The 19,330-nt window shown below is 39.3% G+C and overlaps 1 protein-coding gene across 1 annotated transcript; it reads right to left on the bottom strand.

Annotated features, from left to right (window-relative positions):
• Positions 1 to 765: 765 nt before the first annotated feature.
• On the bottom strand, positions 766 to 18,316 carry C4H3orf85 (chromosome 4 C3orf85 homolog). Its single transcript, XM_051819077.3, has 4 exons — positions 18,245 to 18,316; positions 18,092 to 18,144; positions 5,163 to 5,296; positions 766 to 2,814 (listed from the first exon to the last, which is right to left on the bottom strand). Exons 2-4 carry the CDS (start codon positions 18,138 to 18,140, stop codon positions 2,725 to 2,727), a joined length of 273 nt encoding a protein of 90 aa, XP_051675037.2. The 5' UTR covers positions 18,141 to 18,144; positions 18,245 to 18,316; the 3' UTR covers positions 766 to 2,724.
• Between the last annotated feature and the right edge of the window lie 1,014 nt (positions 18,317 to 19,330).

Raw genomic sequence — 19,330 nt, 5'->3', positions numbered from 1 at the left:
ATGTAATCTCCAAGTATTATTTTTTGTCTCTAATTTGAAGAAGTCTGGCAGTATCTTTGAGTCAGATGGGTAGTTTGTATATTTTACCAGTCAATGCTAAATTAGTTTCAATAAAATTTATTTGGACTGTTGCTGTCATTGAAGATAACAATATGAGATGTATGTACTCTCTGCTGGCTCAGTTGCCTGAGATGTTTCAAATCAATCCAAGGAAAATAAATGGAGTGAGTAAAAATCAACATATGAAAATAAATACTCTCACTTTTAATTTGTTTTATGTGTACAGTAGCTCCCATCCATGAATTATTCTATTTAAATTATAATGAACTGGCACTGAAGGGTGGATGGTTTTTGGGGCTGGGTCAGCTGAGTGGAGGCAATTAAAGATCAGTCTTGAAAAAAATGCTAGCGAGTTTTTATTCAGTTCTTTTATGGAGTTGCTAGATAGCAAGTGGATAAACTGTATAACATCATATTTATTTGTCCTGCCATGGATATAGAAAGGATTAGAATGAAATCTTGTAAATACCATTTACCTCCCTGATAGGCACCCTCTTCATCAATACTTATATATTCACCAGATACTTATTGCACACCAGAAACTGCTTTGAATATTGTTGGAATTTCAAAAATAAATTACAATTAAATTCTAACCTTAAAAAATCTTATAATAGTGTAACTGTACACCACAGTAAGGATAACACAAGTATACAAGTATACTTTGAGTATAAATATGCTATAATAAAAAAGCTATAAAATATGGTAATTACATATATTACTTCTATGTGTCCATGATTGAGTGAGACATATATTTCTGTTTTCCTGAGAACCTTGAGTAATGAAAAGATATTCTATTTTTTATTAAAAAAATCAAAGAATGGAACTTTGTGGTAGCAAAATACACATTATTATTGAAAAAAGTACAGATATGTTTGTGTGTATACTCTCCAATTTGTTTCCTGCAAAACCAAATTATTAATTTTTCTTATTTTGCTATTTAGTCGTAGTTAGATTTAAAAATTAATGTTTATGTTTATTGGAAATGGGTAGCAACTAACACAATGAATCATAAATCAGCCTCAAATTTCCCACTGAAGTTGCCTTTAGGCAATAGGATAGGAAGTGAGGAATATTGAATAGTTGTTAGTGTCCTTTTGATTACAGGGGCCAAAGACGTTACAGTGCAGCATCATGGGGTCTGGTTTTACTGATTTACCTGTTGTTCAAAAAGTGCTTAAGATCATTGTAAGACTACATAAGACCAATAATGGTCTTAGGGGGAATGTTTCTATTTACCTTACTAGTCCAAAAGAAATTGATAAAAAGAACACATGAGGTAGGGATATGGAAAAAGTAAAGATTTAAAGATAACAATTTCAGTTATCTGTTATCTGGGATGGGGGTGGGGCCCAATCTCACTACTTCTCAAACTGAAGTGGTATTCCTGAAATACATGGAAGGTTTAGGATAAATGTAGTCCACTTTTTTCCACAGCCATTTTCCAGTTTTATTGCAAAAGATTAATAAATGTACCAGGACAATAAGTTACAATGGCTACTTCAAGTAAAAACAAAATCAGTATATTATGGAACAGAAGGTAGAAACTTGTACACATTTTGAAAAACTTCTAAGGAAGTTTGCTCTTACAGGTGAGTGGATTCCAATGGGTTCCCAGCCACCATCTGCTAGTTATGTAAGTTAAGATTGTTTTCTTGACTGCCTTCAGCAATACACCTCTGATGAAAACAGTTTCAAAAGCATAGACTTGAGGTATCTCCATACTGTCTTCCTCAGTGGCTGTACCAATTCACAACAGTGGGTTGGGGTACCATTTTCCCTGATGGCTAGTGATCCTGAGCTCTTTAAAATAAAGACTTCAGAAACACAGGTAATGAAAGCCAAAATTGAGCAGTGTGATTAAATCAAATTGAGAAGCTTCTGCACACAAAAGAAATACTCAGCAAAGTGAAGAGGCAACCAAAAGAATGGGAAAAATTATTTGCAAACTATGCAACTGATAAAGGATTAATAACCAGAAAATATAAAGACCTCATAAACTCAACAACAACAAAACAAAAAGCCCAGTTAAGAAATGGGCTAAGGACTTGAACAAGCATTTTTTAAAAGAGGAAATCCAAATGGCCAACAGACACATGAAAAAATGCTCAGGATCACTAGTTGTCAAGGAAACACAAATCGAAATACAAGGAGGTTTCACCTAATCCCAGTTAGAATGCCTTTCATACAGAAATCAACAAACAACTAATGCTGGTGAAGATGTGGGAAAAATAGTGTCAGTAGTTCATAGCTGCTGTTCCATTTGAAATATCCCTGCTTCTCAGAACTTATATATATATATATATATATATATATATATATATATAAAGTAGCCCTTTTAAATAAAAGGCAGTAGGAAGCAACAGGTATAAACTACGGACATTAATTTTTTTGGTTTTTGCTTTTCTTTGCCATAAAAGTTCACATTTGGGTAAATATTATTACTATACTTTTATTTGGTTCTCATTTCAAGAGCTACAATTTATTGTGAACTTCTAATTCCAAGCCTTTACATGGATTTTCATTATTCCTTTCATCAACTCTATGAGACAGACATAATAAATAATCTAGAAATGGCATGGATTTGCCCTCAGCTCTTCCGTGGGTTTGGTGTATTGCCATACTGATTCCCACCATCCTTGTTTTGCTTTCATCGGTAGAGCACATTTATTGGACAGAGGAAATGTCATAGGTGAAGATATTCACACCCAAATAATACTGGGCAGTTGTTTTCAAAGCATGCCACGTTTCAAGAGCCTGCAATGAAAGGAAACACAAGTCACGATCTGAGTGTGTGAAGCAGATGGTGCAGCAGTTCTAATAACCACAGATACTCCTAAAAACTGTCAAAAATACATAATGGAAGAATTGTAAGAATTATACCAAATAGGGTTTGGGTTTTATATTGTTAGCTGTCTGTACTTTGACACTGAAGAGTTTTGCAGCATTTGTGGGCCACAGTATGAACCAATGCGGTAGACTCTGCCTACATTGCTGTAACTGTCCATTGATCACAGAATTGGTCTACAGTTAGAGGTAGGATTGTACCTGCCTCTAATTTTAACATTTCATAAAGATGACACAGTCTACCAGCTTACACAGTTATTTAATTTGCCAAATAAATACATGTCTTATTGTAATTCCTATAAATGTTGACTCTTTGAAAGAAATAGACATAAAATTATATGCATTATTCAAGCTGGTGTTTTTCATCAGCAAACACTGAGAAGCAAGTTGATCCTGGTAGACCACTAAAGACTCAGCCACGCAGAGTAATGGTAGGACTGAGACCCCAGAAAAACAAGGACATTCAGTTTTTATGACTTTGTACAACCTGATGCCTGGTGATAATGAGAGCCTTAAGTATGCAGAAAAAATGAATGAGTAAGTGAAGAAATTAATTAGTTGACTTGTTGTAAAGCTTTGCTTTCCAAATTGCTAAGTTGGAAGAAGGAAATCATAAATAATTGAAATCTTCAAAATAATTCATTTGTCTTAGAGTTTCAATGTCTTTTTCCATTAGAAAAGTAAACATGAAGGGTGTATATTTCTCCTAGTGGTTAACATGCTTGTTAAGAGGCCTATATATCAGATTACCTGGGTTCAGTACCCAACTCTACTCTTCAGCTTTCTGCCAAGGGAGACCCTGGTAGGCAGTAGGTGATAGATAGCTCAAGCAATCAGGTTCCTGTCACCCACGTGGGAGACTTAGATTAAGTTTCTGGCTTCTTGCTCCTGCCTGGCCCAATCCCAGACATGGCAGTCATTTGGGGGAGTTGACCAGTGGACAGGAGGTATCTTTCTACTTCCCTTTTTTAAAAAAATAGATTTTTATTTATTATTTACTTGAGAGGCAGAGTTACATACAGAGAGAAAGGGAGAGACAGAGAGAAAGGCCTTCCATATGCTGGTTCACTCCCTAAGTGGCTGCAACAGCAGAAGCTGGGCCAATCCCAAGGCAGGAACCAGGAGCCAGGAGCCAGGAGCTTCTTCTAGGTCTCCCACATGGGTGCAGGGGCCCAAGCACTTGGGCTATCCTCCACTGCTTTCCTAGGCCATAGCAGAGAACTGGATCAGAAGAAGAGCAGCTGAGACATGAACTGGGGCCATATAGGATGCAGCGCAGGTGGAGGCTTAGACCACTGCACTACAGGGCCAGCCCCTTTTCTACTTCTTCTAACAGAGAAAAATAACCATGAAATAAAACTGGCTAATGCAAGTTTCTCCTTTATTTCTTTTGGGATTGGAATGAGAATGAATAGGAAAATGCAAAAAGTCCAAGTAAATGAAGGAACTAGCTTGAATAACTGTCACAGAAGAAAAGTAGCTACTGAACAGCTGAGATTGAATTAAAATGTGACCACTATCCATTCATCCACCTACCCGAACAAGTAATGATTTATTAAACCTTAACTACATAACAATCATTTTATTAGGTTGAATGAATAATTACCTTTATCAATAAGACCTTACCCTTGCAATCTTAGGCAAAGAGGTTAAGCATATGAAACAAATATCTCTAATGTAACATTTTGAGAGCCATTCACATGTGAATAGCATTCACAAGGGCAAGATGGAAGGATAAATGCTTCCTTGGAAAGAAGGGTAGGGTTTCAGAGAAGAGATGACATTTGAGCTTAGTCTTTAGCAAAGGGGTGGAATTTACCAGGAAAAAGCTACTTCCTGGGGAAGAAAGAGTAAGTTAGTTCAGAGTGGCTAGAGAGAATAAGGCAGGGCTAGGCTATTGGTGTGTTAATGCCAACTGATAAATTACTTATTTAAAAAGATAGACAGTAAAGGACCTGTTGGTTTTTGTTGCTGTTTGTCTTTTGCTTTTAAGATTTATTTATTTTTTTGAGAGGCAGAGTTACAGAGAAAGACAGAGAGACAGAGAGGCTGTGTGAGAGAGAGAGAGAGAGAGAGAGAGAGATCTTCCAACTGCTGGTTCATTCACCAAATGGCCTCAAGGCCAGAGCTGGGCCAGGAAATGAAGAAGCCAGGACTCAAGCAGGTGCTCACTTGGGATCCTGGTGTCGCAGATGGTGGTCTAACCACTGTGCCACAATGCCAGCCCTGACCACTTGTTTTAAGTATAAATACAGTACCTGATCGGCCAATGTTTTTCCCCAAACATTTGGACTATGATCTGAGTCCCAGTAATCTTGCAAATTTATGTGTCTTTTGAGATGTAGGAACTGGTTTGCTGGGTCCTCCCATAAAAATGGTGCTCCTAGTGCTCCTGCAATTCAGACCAAGAGCATATCATTTAGGGCAATGATTTACACTTCAATGTAAATCTTTAAAGTACATAGCCTCCCTTGTTGCCCTGCGCCTTCAGAGTGCATGGCCTTCAGGTCATCGCTCTCTGCTTTCCTGCCTGCATGCTTGCTCCGCAAGGCTCGCTTCTGGCCTGCTCTCTGCTTGGTATGGACCCATCTTAGCTTCTAGACTTCTTTTTCTCCCCTAATTAAAATTCATACTCTCCTGTGCATTTCTCTCACTGAATAAAATCCTTAAAAACTTACAAAAAATAAAAAATAAATGGCATAGCTATGGTCTTTGAGGTCTGGGTGCCTGAGAGGGAAACTCTGCAAAAACTAAGCCTGAGGGAGGTGGCTGCTCTTATGCCTTTTGTCACCATTACACCACCACTCTGACCTGCATATAATATAATATAATATAATATAATATAATATATACTCTGTGGTGTATGGACAAGGATTTCAGAGTTTCTTTACACACAAAGGAGGCTGAAGGTTTAAATTAAAATTCTAGCTTTTGGGGTAGGCATTTGACCTAACAGATAAATTGCCTCTTGGATGGCTCCACTCTAAATTTCAGCCCCCAGCTGGAAGGCACCCTGAGAGGCAGCAGTCAGTAGGCCAAGTGGTTAGGTTCCACCACCCATGGAGGAGACCTGGGTTGATGTCCTGGCTCTCGGTCTAGTTCTAGCTGTCTATGAGGATTTAGGGAGTGAAACAGCAGTGGGGAACTCTTGATTTTTCTGTCTGCCTATATGTTTCCTCTGCCTGATTGTGTGTCTGTATCTCTCTGTCTCAGATAAGTAAATATATCTTTTAAGAAGACTTATTTTATTTATATGAAAGGCAGAGTGACAGAGAGGGAGAGACAGAGAGATCTTTCATCTGCCAGTTCACTCCTCAAGTGGCTGCAACAATTGTGGCCTAGCCTGGGCCTAGCTGAAGCCAGGAGCCTAGAACTGCATCTGGGTCTCCCCCATGGGTGACTTGGGTCATCTTCTGATGCTTTCCTAGGCACGTTATCAGGGAGCTTGAATGGAGGCAGAACAGCCAAGACTCAAACAGGTACTTCAATTTGGAGTGCTGGCCTTGCAGACAGTAGGTTAACCCACTGTGCCACAACACTGCACCAGAAAGTATGCTCAAAATGTTTTTTTGAAATAAATAAAATCCTATCTCTATTACATTTTTAGGAAAATTATTTAATTTTTTTGAAAAATTGATGTATTTATTTGAAAGGAAAGTTATAGAGAGACAGAGGCAAAGGCAGAGGCAGAGGCAGAAAGAGACAGAATTTTCCATCTGCATGTTCACTACCCAAATGGCCACAATGGCAGGACCTGAGCCAGTTCCAAGCCAGGAGCCAAGAGCTTTTTCCAGGCCTCCCACCTGGGTGCAAGGGCCCAACAACTTGGGCTATTCTCTGCTGCATTCCCAGGCACACCAACAGGGAGCTGGACCAGAAGTGGAGCAACAGGGACCTGAACTGGTGCCCACATGGGATGCCGGCACAGCAAGCAGTGGCTCCACCTACTATGCCACAGTGCCTGCCTGAAAATTGCTTAATTTTTCAAGTATTTTTTCTTTTTCAAAAAAAAAAGACTTATTGTTTACTTGAAAGGCAACATTACAGAGAGGCAGAGGTAGAGAGAGATAGAGAGAGATAGAGAGAGAGAAAGATCATCCATCCACTGGTTCACTTCCAACATAGTTGCAACAATCAGCTGAACCAGACCAAAGCCAGGACCCAGGAGCTTCTTCCAGGTCTCCCACATGGGTGCAGGGGCCCTAGTGCAGAGTTGGATCAGAAGTGGAGCAGCCGGGTCTTGAACAGGTGGCCATATGGGATGCCGGCGCTACAGGCAGTGGCTTTATCTGCTACACCACAGTGCTGGCCACTAGTTTTTTCTTGTATGCAAAGGGCTATTATTACAATATACAAAAGATAGCTATGAGGACTAGATCAAAGATGGCCCAAACCAAAGAATCCAGTCTTATTCTTGCTCTCTTACCCTTCCAAAACAGAATGCATCTGTTAGTTTGAAGCAGACTGCTCTCCTGTCATTTTGATTTATTTGGCTATAATTGATTGATTTATCAGTAAATTGAACTGGCTTGTATTTTGTATTCCTCCTACCTTAAAGAAAAAAAGATGATAATTTGAAAAATCAAGACATTTTAGGGCCTTCACGCTTTAACTACCAATAATTTTAACTATTTTCTAAATTGTGTTTACATTCATAAGTATAACAATACTGTTCAAAATTATAACTTGAATCAATAAAAAGAATATATTTATGTCTGGCCTATATATGGCAACAATATAATTATTCACCATTTGTGATAAAAGATCACTTATTACAAAGTGTAAGCTACAAGTAACATTATGTTAGGCTCTTGCTAGCTTCATCATTAACAGGGCTGTGTACACCAATGTCCTGGATGGATGGGGATTATAGTGAGCTATAAAATATGAAACTCCCCTCTTTGGTGCTTCATATATGGTTGGGAGCAAAGGTCAAAGGTAGAACACAAAGCAAGGCAACACACGGTTTTATTGTACTACGGGAGTTTAGGACAAAGTGTTGTTATTGAGCACTGGGACACTTGGGCACAAGCAGCCCTGAGGGAGAGGGACACCAGGCAAGGAAATGAAGCCTCCCACCAGCAGCCATGTCAGGGAGCACCTGGGCACCTGCAGCTTTTGCCCAGTCCACCCAGCAGCAGTCGATGTCCTCTACTGACATCTCTCCTGTATCATCGCGAGAAATGCTGAGGCAGAACCACCTCGCTAAGCCACTCCCAAATTTCTGATCCTGAAATTGAAGTAGTAACTGTTAATTGTTTTAAGTTGCTAAGGTTCAAGCAAATTGGTTATGCAGTTGTGGATAACTAACACAATGCGTTAAAATTACTTTCTATTGTGAAGGAAAATTACTGATCACTGGCACTGGGATGTTAATGAGGTTAGTGAGACTCCTAAGGCACAAAATGTAAGAAGGAATTCCATCTAAAGCCTGTGCAAATATTGTACCTTAAATTCTTTTCTTCCCCCACCCCAGTCTCTGCTCTGATGATGGTCATTGCGTGATCAGATAAATAAAAAATAACTCTTGTCAATCATTGTTTGCTGTATAGATAGGAAACAAACAATGCTGGCTATTGGGAAACACCCATTGGAGCTAAAGCTCATGGAAAATGAGAAGATGACATCTCATAATTAGACTATCCTTAGTGGGAGTATTTAATTCTGATATTGGCATGGAAGTCTCGTAGAGAATTGCATTTTGAGTTACAGTTACATATGGTTTCAACAGTTGGCTAGGGCCGGCGCCGTGGCTCAATTGGTTAATCCTCCACCTTTGGCACTGGCATCCCATATGGGCGCCAGGTTCTAGTCCCGGTTGCTCCTCTTCCAGTCCAGTTCTCTGCTGTGGCCCGAGAAGGCAGTGGAGAATGGCCCAAAGTGCTTGGGCCCCTGCACCTGCATGGGAGACCAGGAGAAGCACCTGGCTCCTGGCTTCAGATCAGCACAGTGCCCGCTGTAGCGGCCATTTGGGGAGTGAACCAGCGGAAGGAAGACCTTTCTCTCTGTCTCTCTCTCTCTCACTGTCTATAACTCTACCTGTCAAATAAATAAAAACTAAAAAAAAAAAACAGTTGGGAGGAAGGGATTGAATGCATAGAGCATGCATTCTAGGTTGAGAGATTGGAGAGCTAAGGATTAGGTAGGGTTCAGGCTCAGTGACTCTCACTTTGCCAATGTAATTCAAAGATAAGGCTGTGGTGCGGATATTGTCAGAGATAATGTTGGAAAAACAAGCTGGAGTTCATTTCCAAAGAATTTTTACTGTCATAACAAGAAGTTAATGATAATTTCTGCATAAGAAAATGATAGGGCCAGATTTACTTTTAAACATTTTTTTATTTTGATAAAATATACAAACAATAAAACTTCTCATTCTAATCATTTTTGAGCATCCAATTCAATGAGATTAAGTACATACTTCTTTAAAAATTTTTTTTTTTTATTTTTTTGTCAGATAGAGATAGACAGTGTGGGAGAGAGACAGAGAGAAAGGTCTTCCTTCCTTTGATTCACCCCCAGAATGGCTGCTACAGCCGGTGTTGCACCAATCCAAAGCCAGGAGCCAGGTGCTTCCTCCTGGTCTCCCATGGGGTACAGGGCCCAAGCACTTGGGCCATCCTCCACTGCACTCCCGGGCCACAGCAGAGAGCTGGACTGGAAGAGGAGCAACCGGAACTAGAACCCGGCACCCATATGGGATGCCAGCACCTCAGGCGGAGGATTAACCAAATGAGTCACAGCGCTGGCCCCCATACATGTTGTTTTGTAACCATCAGCACTACCCATTTCTAAATATATTTCACTTTCTCGAATGAAACTTCATACTCTCCATGACCCCCTCCCCGAGTTGCTGGGAGCCACCATTCTATCTCTAAGAATTTGACTCTTCTAAATAACTTAAATAGCACAATCATACAATATCTGTTATTTATTGCACTTAGCATATCTTCAAAGTCCATCCATTTTGTACATGTGTCAACATTTCATTCCTTTTTAAGGCTGAGTAATATGTTGTGTGTTTATACCACATTACGTTGATCCATTCACAGGTTTATTTTGAAAGATCTGTTTCTCCATGGTGTGAAGGACTGATGGTAAAAGTAAGAGAGCAGAATGAGGGACCCAGATTTGGAGGCTCTTTTTCTAACCCACATGAGAGGTAAGTAGGGCCTGAAACAGGTAAACAACAGTGGGGATGGGAAGACAGGATCAAAAGGAACCCTCATTCATGTGCCCAGTGTGAACCAACCAGCAATGAAGTTTCTGTTTTAGTAAAAAAAGTGTGACTTATGATGATGCGTATCTTATGCGTTATTAGCGTGTTAAAAAACATTTTCAAAACAAAATGTCCATGCAAATTAAATACAGTACAATCAATAAATAATATTTCTAAATAAATGATGCTTATATTATAACTCATAGATAAAGAATTTTCAGTAATTGCTTTACAAAGTCTGGTGTGGGATTATCCCAAAGTAAAACCTAATGTCTGAAACACAATTATCCTGACACATTGTACAATCACTAAGAAAAAAATTGTTATTACATAAATCTTGGCAGAGAAGCAGGCTTTAAATATATACCCTAGCCATTTTTAAGCTCTAATAATTCTGTCTTTTGTAAATCTTCATCTTTTTCTCATGGAAATTGTTTTATTGATATAATTTCCTTCCCCTCCCCAGGACAAAGCACGTATCTCAGCATTATGGGCCCAACAGACATCTAATAAATATTAATTGATGGTGATAATAGCATCACCCACGAGACAGACAGAAAGCAGTATTTATTATCCTACATTGCAAATGAGAAAATTGATACACGGAGATGAAATGACTCGCTCAAGGTCACATAGGAAGTCAGTGGCAGGGCTGGAAATAAAATGCAAGTAATATAACAGGACATGCTATTATCCTTTCTGCTTGAGAAGTTTCTCCTCCCTTTTTCATTCTGCCTGATCAACCTTGAAAGTTAGTGAGAGCAAGGCCAGGGTTTTGACTTGGCGAGCCTCATGATAGTGCTGGCACTTGAAAACCGAAGCCCGGGCTTTATTGCTGTTGGTTTTGAAATGGCTGTGTGTGTGTGTATCTGTGTGTGTGTGTGTGTGTGCGTGTGTTAATGTAGGCAATATCAGCCAGGTTTATCCCTTTTTAAAACTTTATGACAATAAGCTATGAACAATATCTTTCTGTCTTTCTATCCAACTACCTGCATGGCCTCCCTTCTTTTCATCTTATTTCATAGTCAATTTTAAAAGGATCTGTCAGTGTTCTATCTAAACACTTCTCAAGTATCCTCCGGCAGAATATTCTGTGCAGTAGAATTAAGGCAAACACTTAGGCTGGAGCTGTTCAGGAGCACAGATCTCCCCACACAAGCCAAGAGCGATCAGAGACAAAGGGGCTTTTGCTGGTCAAGTCTGTGACCAGCGAGTTCAGCCAGCCAGTTCTTATTACTGCACCTTCATCTCCTCTTCTGTCAAACAAGGCTGCATTATATGATCTCTAAGTCTTTTCCAGCTGTATTAATTTGAACCAGAATGTATTCACAACAAACAAGTCATTAGCCAAAACGAACTTTCTCTGTATGCTTTGATGTCATCAGAAGCATATAGATTAAGGTGAGTGGGCTCAGCTCCAATTGCCTTCATGGAATTTACATGATGAGAAAATTCAGCAATGAGACAGACATAAATAAATGAAAAGGAGGTCAAAATAGGCCTATGTGGTAATGAAAACAAAACAAATAAAAATGTATTTGCATTATGCATAAAGGAATGGATGCCCATCATGGCCAAGTGAGCAGTATGGGAATCACAGAAATTGCATCATTTGAAATGGAAAAACTCCCTGTATTATCATCACCATGGCAGAAAAATGACTGTATAGTCTGTACACTATGCATATGACCATGAAAATGATACTGTGTCAGGAACCTTCAGACTAAAAGAAGACTAGAAAGCCTAATGTTAAACTTAAGATGGAGAATTATAAGGCTTAGTTTCCTGACACATTTTTGCTTTATTCCCTGTAGACGGAGCTAATTTACAGTAATCTCTGTCCTTTTGTGCGCTCTGCCCCTACATGGTGCACTGCCTCATTCATGAGGTAAACCCAAGAAATATAACTCAGCATGTCCCGCTCAGCTCTTCCTCTTTCCTCTGGAGACTGAGTTGCCTCAGGGGATGCACTTTCTGTGTTTGTTCTGCAGCCTGCAATGGATAGTAAATCTGTCAAGTGTTGGGATCTGGTCATCCGGCATTTATGTCCTCGCACTAAGCTACATCTTCTTCATAATTCCTTCTCAGTAATAAAGGACATGACTTGTCTACCATAATCACGTTTGGTCTACTTCTCAACTTGATCAAAACCAGGACAAGGAAGATGGATGCTATTTGGGGAAGTGGTCCAGAGAACCCAAGAGTCTTGTCTCAGAGCCCAAGACATGGGAAAAATAAAAAAGAGCACAGACCAGAGCCTTCCATGCAGCAGGAACTTGTCATCCCTGGGTAGCCATTGTAGTGAATTCCCTTCCTCATGTAAATTTCAATGTCTGCATGTCTTTGAAATGAATGAAATAGGATTCAGTGGGAACAAAAAGCATAAAATACCTGGCAGATTTACAGTCTATGTCCATTTCTAGCTATTTGCCTTAGAATCTGACTGGAGCTATTATTTGTAGTGCTCCCTGATATTGGGACTAGAAACAAAGAATAAAAACTACAGTCCTGCCATGAGTTTAATACTTAAGCATATGACCCTGAAACAAAGCACCCAGCACTCAGTATAAATATTTAAAGGACAATATTCATTATTTGCTATTTCTATTGGATTGAGTTTCGGTTCTTACCTTTAACATGTTTATCTACTAAAAAAAGATGAAATAAGACCCCATAAAGTTATGTGCAGATTCAACCTAAGTACTGAAATAAGGTAGAAATGATTTCTGGGAACTTAGGAGAAAAGGATCATGAGAACAGGACATACAATATGGTAACATTTTCAAAAATCTCTTTAAATGTGGGAAAAATTTGTGATTTTGTAAGAGGATAAAATACTCTAGGTTCATATTTGATTAAACTGAAATATCTTTTGTGTTAATAAGTTTCTTAAAAGAAAAGGGAGAAAGAGAAGGAAGGAGGGCAAGAGGGAATATCATTATGTTCTTAGGACTGCATCTACTAACTATACTGTATCTGTTAAAAACTAATAAAAAATTAAAATTAAAAAATTAGAAAAAACAAAGACAGACTTGGAAAAAAAATAAGAATTTTCTTTACACATAATGAAAAAGTGATTATTTCCCCCCAGATTTCAACTAGGATCATTTATAGTAAAAAACAAAAGAGTTATATTTAGTACACTAGAGTATCTCACTTTGTTTTAGTTCAGTTAAAATTGTTGGGAGAGAGAGAAAGAGAGAAAGTTGGAGGAGACTAGATAGGAGAAAGTTTGGGTTATAAGAGAGGTAGTGTGAAGAAGAGAAAGGAAGTAAGGAGGGGGAGAGAGAAATCAAGAAATAAAAGGATGGAGAGAAAACAAGAAGGAAAATTACAAAAGATAGAAGGTTTTGAAAGAAAAGCCATGTGCAAAAGGAACAGTGCAGATAGAGGTTATCACAAGACGGAGGGCAGAGAGGGTGGATGGAAGAGAACTAGAAAAGCAGAATGCTGAGCTGCAGGCCCAGCTCTCACACCCCTGGAAGAGTCAGCTCTCCTCATAGAATGCACTCATAACTAAACGTTTCCATCAGGAGTGTTCGCTTGGCTGATATCACAACTGCTGATGTACTGACTACTTCAAGAAATAAGTAAGAATTATTATCACACGAATTGAACTGAAATCTGTGTGAACCTGCTCCCAACACATAAATGATGACATATGTGCTCACACATGTAGTCATGTGATTTCCTTGGACATGCTAGGTTTTTATTAGATTTTAATCCTGTGGATAGAGAAATTTACAACTCATGAAAGGTGACATTTTATATAACTCAAGAGTGACTGCTTCTGGGTGACTACCTAAATGTGTAGATGGATTCATATGTCCAAAGCTGTGACAAATGATGCGGTATAGATAGCATCCAGTGTGCCTGAATGTAGACATAAACAATGACATTTTTCCTACAAGTAAATTATTTCTTAGTTTTTTTTTCTCACAAAGTACTTAATTGAGAGCACCAGTTAATCATTAGCTCAGCTAAGTAAGTAAAATTAAGAATAAAATCTTAAAATAGGGCCTGGCACTGTGGCATAAAGTTGGGCCTCTGCCTGCAGTGCTGGCATTCCATTTGGGCTCTGGTTCAAGTCCCAGCTGCTCCACTTCCAATCCAGCTCCCTGCTAATGCTCCTGGGAAAGCAGTGGAAGATGGCTGAAGTACTTAGGTGTCTGCTGCCCACATGGGCAACCTGGGTTGAGTTCCAAGCGCCAGGCTTTCTGCCTGACCCAGCCCTGGCCACTGTGGCCATTTGGGGACTGAACCAGAGGATAGAAGACTTCTCTCTCTCCTTCTTTCTCTGTATCTCTGCCTTTCAAATAAATAAATAAATCTAAAAAATCTTATAAAATAAAGGCATCAGACTCTCTCAGGAACTGGAGAAGCACAGGGTGACTGAAAAGGGCCTCTCTTCCTGTGACTGTGAAGGAGGCAAAAAAAGAGTGGCGGTACTGACAGGGTTAGGGGCCAGAAAATGTGAGCTTCAAAGCTCTTGTCAAAAATCAAAGCCAAATAGAAAATCATTCAACACAAATCAACATTTGTTACTAACTGTGGAGTGAAAAACAAGAGCTAGAGCAACGAAATAAAGACCGCGGCAGTTTATTTTGCTCTCTGTCTAAAAAAAAAAAAAAGTATACTCAGACTTTATAGACAGATCTTATTGTAGGTAAAAAATGTGGGCATAGACCCCTAAATCATTTCATGTGTGGGTCAACTCCAGCTGCCAAATCAAATAGGAGAACGCAATTGCTGAGAGAAAATAAGTCTATTTTTTATTATTTTATTTTAGTAGAATGGCAATGAAAGCACTCTTTAGAAATATATGCATTAGAAACAACCAAAAAGCAATGTAACGTTCAAAAATTCGTTTATTTGATGAAATACTTTCCAAATATATTTATTTTCCACATTTCCTCTTTATGTGAATTCCTTTTTTTTTTTTTTTTTTTTGACAGGCAGAGTGGACAGTGAGAGAGAGAGATACAGAGAGAAAGGTCTTCCTTTTGCCATTGGTTCACCCTCCAATGGCCGACGCGGCCGGCGCACTGCGCTGATCCAAAGCCAGGAGCCAGGTGCTTCTCCTGGTCTCCCATGGGGTGCATGCCCAAGCACCTGGGCCATCCTCCACTGCACTCCTGGGCCACAGCAGAGAGCTGGCCTGGAAGAGGGGCAACCAGGACAGAATCCGGCGCCCTGACTGGGACTAGAACCCAGTGTGCGGCGCTGCAAGGTGGAGGATTAGCCTAGTGAGCCGCGGCGCCGGCCTGTCTGTTTGGTTTTAATAACTGCCCTGTGGAGATGATCATGTGGAATTTAGTGCTGCCTTTCACTCACTATTTGTTCAAGTAGGAGCTGTCATTGAAAGCCTTTCCTTCTGTCTTGGCTCTGCTCTATTTTGTCACACAAGATCTCCCTGTTCCCTGACTTCCGCTCTCTTCTTGTGGAAGCAATGGCTGCATACTGACTCGACTCTACTTCAGAAGGATCTCTTGCCTGATATTCTGCTGCCTGTCTCCAGTCTGGCATTGATAATTTGTGTGGCAGGAAGAAGAGTTTTGTTCTCAGAGTTCTTTCATGCAGAATTTGGATGTGAATACAGCATCCAAATGTGATTAAAATTGTTCAAATTGGTCATTTCACTAAGCTCTCTTTCCTCTAGAAAGTGGGAAGCAAAGCACCTATTTTCAGAATGGTCATGAGAATACAATTAAGATAGCATATATAAAGCCCTGACATATAAAATAAGTTAAAGCAGTACAATTAATATTTGCTGATTTAAATGTTCCTTGTAGGCTTATTTATTTATTTAAAAAAATCAAACAGCACCACTGTAGCTTCTGACTCTCTGAACAAAGAATCATCTCCAAATTGTGTAAGTTCCTATTTTGAAAAAAGAAATCAGTAGCATAACTTGGGAATTTGGATAATAAGTATAATCACTTGAGTTGGCATCTCATCATTTTTGGTTTCAGCATCCCCAACAGAAAAACAGATGCAACCTTCTCCCTACCTACATAAATTAAGCTCTAGAGAGAAGTGATTTTCTAGACAGCTAGTCTAGTCCTTATAATAAGGAAAAGAGCTCCAGAGAAATGCAGATGTACAGGCTCCGTTCTTTAAAGAAAAAGAAGATCCAAAGAAAATTGATTTGAGCTGTTTCCTACTCTACAGCTATGTGATCTAGAAAATGTCAGTTAGCAGAACGATGAGTGAATCTGGTTCCCCTCAGCCTGCAAGCCAGGACTTCCTCCCTGAAGCCTGAAGGGCTGACAGCAATGCAAATGCTTCTTTGTCATTACTTCCCAGTTTCCCATTTATTATTTCATAAACTTCAGCCACAGAATGATTTTTTTATCTATTTATTTTAAAGATTTATTTAATTATTTGAAAAGCACAGTTATAGAAAGAGAGGGAGCGATGCAGAGAGAGAGAGAGCTTCCATCTGTTAGTTCACTCCCCTAAATGGCCTCAATGGCCAGGCTGAAACAGGAGTCAGGTCTCTCATGTGCGTGATAGGGACCCAACCACTTGGGCCACCTTCTGCTGCTTTCCCAAGCCATTGGCATGGAGCTGGATCAGAAGTGGAGCAGCGGGGAAAAGAACCAGTGTGCATAAAGGATTCTTGTGTCATAGGTGGCAACTTGACCCACTATGGCAGAACGTCAACCTCTTTATTATTTTTTTTTGACGTGAACTCAATCAAATCAGTTCTTTTTACAGGGAGATTTATCTCAACTAGAGGTGACATTAATTCAGACTGGTTTCTTAAGGAAATCTAAAGTTTCTTAAGAAATTTTACAGAGCCATTTTCCTTTGTTAGATGTGGTTGAGCCTGCAGCATTCACAAGTGAATGAGAACCAACCATAGTGCTTTAGTTTCGCAGGCATCCGCCTCACCCCCTCTAATGTCAACTGCAAGGATCAGCATCAAAGCAAAGCATTATACTAATGGGTTATATATAAGCTAATGACTAATTCACAGTGCACTCCCAGGCATTGAAACTACATCAGCCTCGCTTTTTTTCATCAGGAGATGTGAGCTATAACTGTGCATGATTGTATTTGCTTTGGTGATAACTGCCTGTGGCTTGGCTAAAGATTTTTAAACCCTAGTATGACTCAAATGCAAAGTACAGTATTGATTAAAACTCTATTAAATTATTTCTATGCTTAGGAACTAAAGATTACTTGCACACAGCTATTTATTTCTCTTTATTTTATTCATTCTTTCTTATCTATCATCTATTTATCTATCTATGTATCATCTACCTATATAGAGAAGCTTCAAAATATATATATATTTTGCTTGACTCTCAAGCTTATAGAAACAGTAATTTATCCTAATTTAAGTATCTTTATCAGAAATACTTATGAGCTATACAGTTTTAACTGTGAAGATATTTTATACTTTTGTTAAGTATTTTCAGATTTTGTCACAGCAAAAAAAAAAAAAAAAAAAAATGACCCCTCAGTTCAATGCTGATATAAGCCATTGAGTTACTGGGTCAATCTGACAGCAAATCACCTGGCCTCTGGTGACTTTCTTCATCTGCCTTTCAAACACCACTTGGAGCTACGATTTGCCCTAAAGGTTAATGAATTCACACTCCCAAAGTATTTGAGGTCTCCATATAATAGTACTATGTAGGTTTTATAGTTTCTAAAGAAGATTTAAAATTTTCCTTTGTGCAAGGAAACCAGGGCATTTCTTTGGAGGAAGCAATTAAACAGACTTCTTAGCAACAGTAACATATTAATATGTAAGTACATAATTAGGAATAAAATGGTCACACACATAGTTAACATCAGCATGTCCAAAACCACAGCATGGAAACAATAGTTTGTTTCCTGCAACACTTTAAGTCTACTGAGAAAACGTATTTGTTCATTTCTCTAAAAAGTCAAAAGGAGTTATCAACCTGAAAGCTGTAAAAAATCCGATTAAATAAAAAAGAAATACACTCTTACCTATAAGCAATGTTGAACACAGAGCTACTTGAAGCATTTTATAGGTCATGATCCTATTTTGGAAAGAAAAGATTTATTTATCTTAATTTAGCCCAAGCAAAGTTTTGGGGTCTCTCAGACACTCTGCAGGAGTATAAGGCATCTGCTGCTTACCTGGGAGCCCTGGCAGCTCAGCCAAGTCAGACAGGCCCTTGCTTGAGACGGTTTGCTTTATGTATCGCCAGCCGTTTTACCCTTTGGACTTTTTGAACTGACGTTTTACAGGCTGTTCTTACATGAGCTATTTATTTATTTACCAATTTTACTGTCCAAACAGACCAAAGCAATGTAAGAAAAAAAAAAAGGTGGTGAAACTGGGTCATTAAATGTTACTGATAGAAATGTAAACTAGTACCATCACTTTGGAAAACAATTGGTAGTTTCCTAAATATTCAAGCATGCAATAATTGTTCAACCCAGCAATTGCATTGCTAGGTATTTATTTTAAAAAAAAACAACAGAAGGGGATAGCACTATAGGGTAGTAGGAAAAGCCGCCACCTGCAGTGTTGGCATCCCATATGTATGCTGGTTTGAGTCCCAGCTGCTCCACTTCTGATCCACCTCTCTACTATGGCCTGGGAAAGCAGTGAAAGGTGGCCCAAGTGCTTGGATTCCTGCACCCATGTAGGAGACCCATAAGAAACTCCTGGCTCCTGGCTTCGGATCAGCGCACCTCCAGCTGTTGCAGCTATTTGGGAAGTGAACCAGTAGATAGAAGACCTCTCTCTCTCTCTCTCTCTCGCTCCCTCTACCTCTCCTTCTCTCTGTGTATCTTTGACTTTCAAATAAATAAATAAATCTTAAAAAAGAAAAACAACAGAAAACTTATGTTAAAACAAATATTTAAATAAAAATATTCAAAGCAACTTCATTGGTATTTGGCAAAATTGGGAAATAAATCACATGCCATTAAATAGCTGAATTTTTAAAAAAATATTTATTTATTTGAAAGGCAGAGTTAGAGAGAGAAGAAGAGACACAGAGAGAGTGAGAGATCTCCCATTCACTGGTTCAATACCCTGGTGCAGTGACTGGGGCTTGACCAGGCAGAAGCCAGGAGCCAAGAGCTTCCTCCGGTTCCCACGTGGGTGCAGGGGCCTAGGGACTTGGCTCATCTTCTGCTGCTTTTCCAGGTGCATTACCAGGGAGCTGGTTTGCAAGTGGAGCAGTTGGTTGTCGAACTGAGGTCCATATGGGA

Source organism: Oryctolagus cuniculus, chromosome 4 (genome assembly GCF_051225735.1).
Source record: "Oryctolagus cuniculus isolate XC-2025 breed Fujian yellow rabbit chromosome 4, ASM5122573v1, whole genome shotgun sequence".
NCBI classification, from domain to species: domain Eukaryota; kingdom Metazoa; phylum Chordata; class Mammalia; order Lagomorpha; family Leporidae; genus Oryctolagus; species Oryctolagus cuniculus.
The sequence above is the reverse complement of the archived record's forward strand: the minus strand, read 5'-3'. Positions and strand labels throughout refer to the sequence as shown.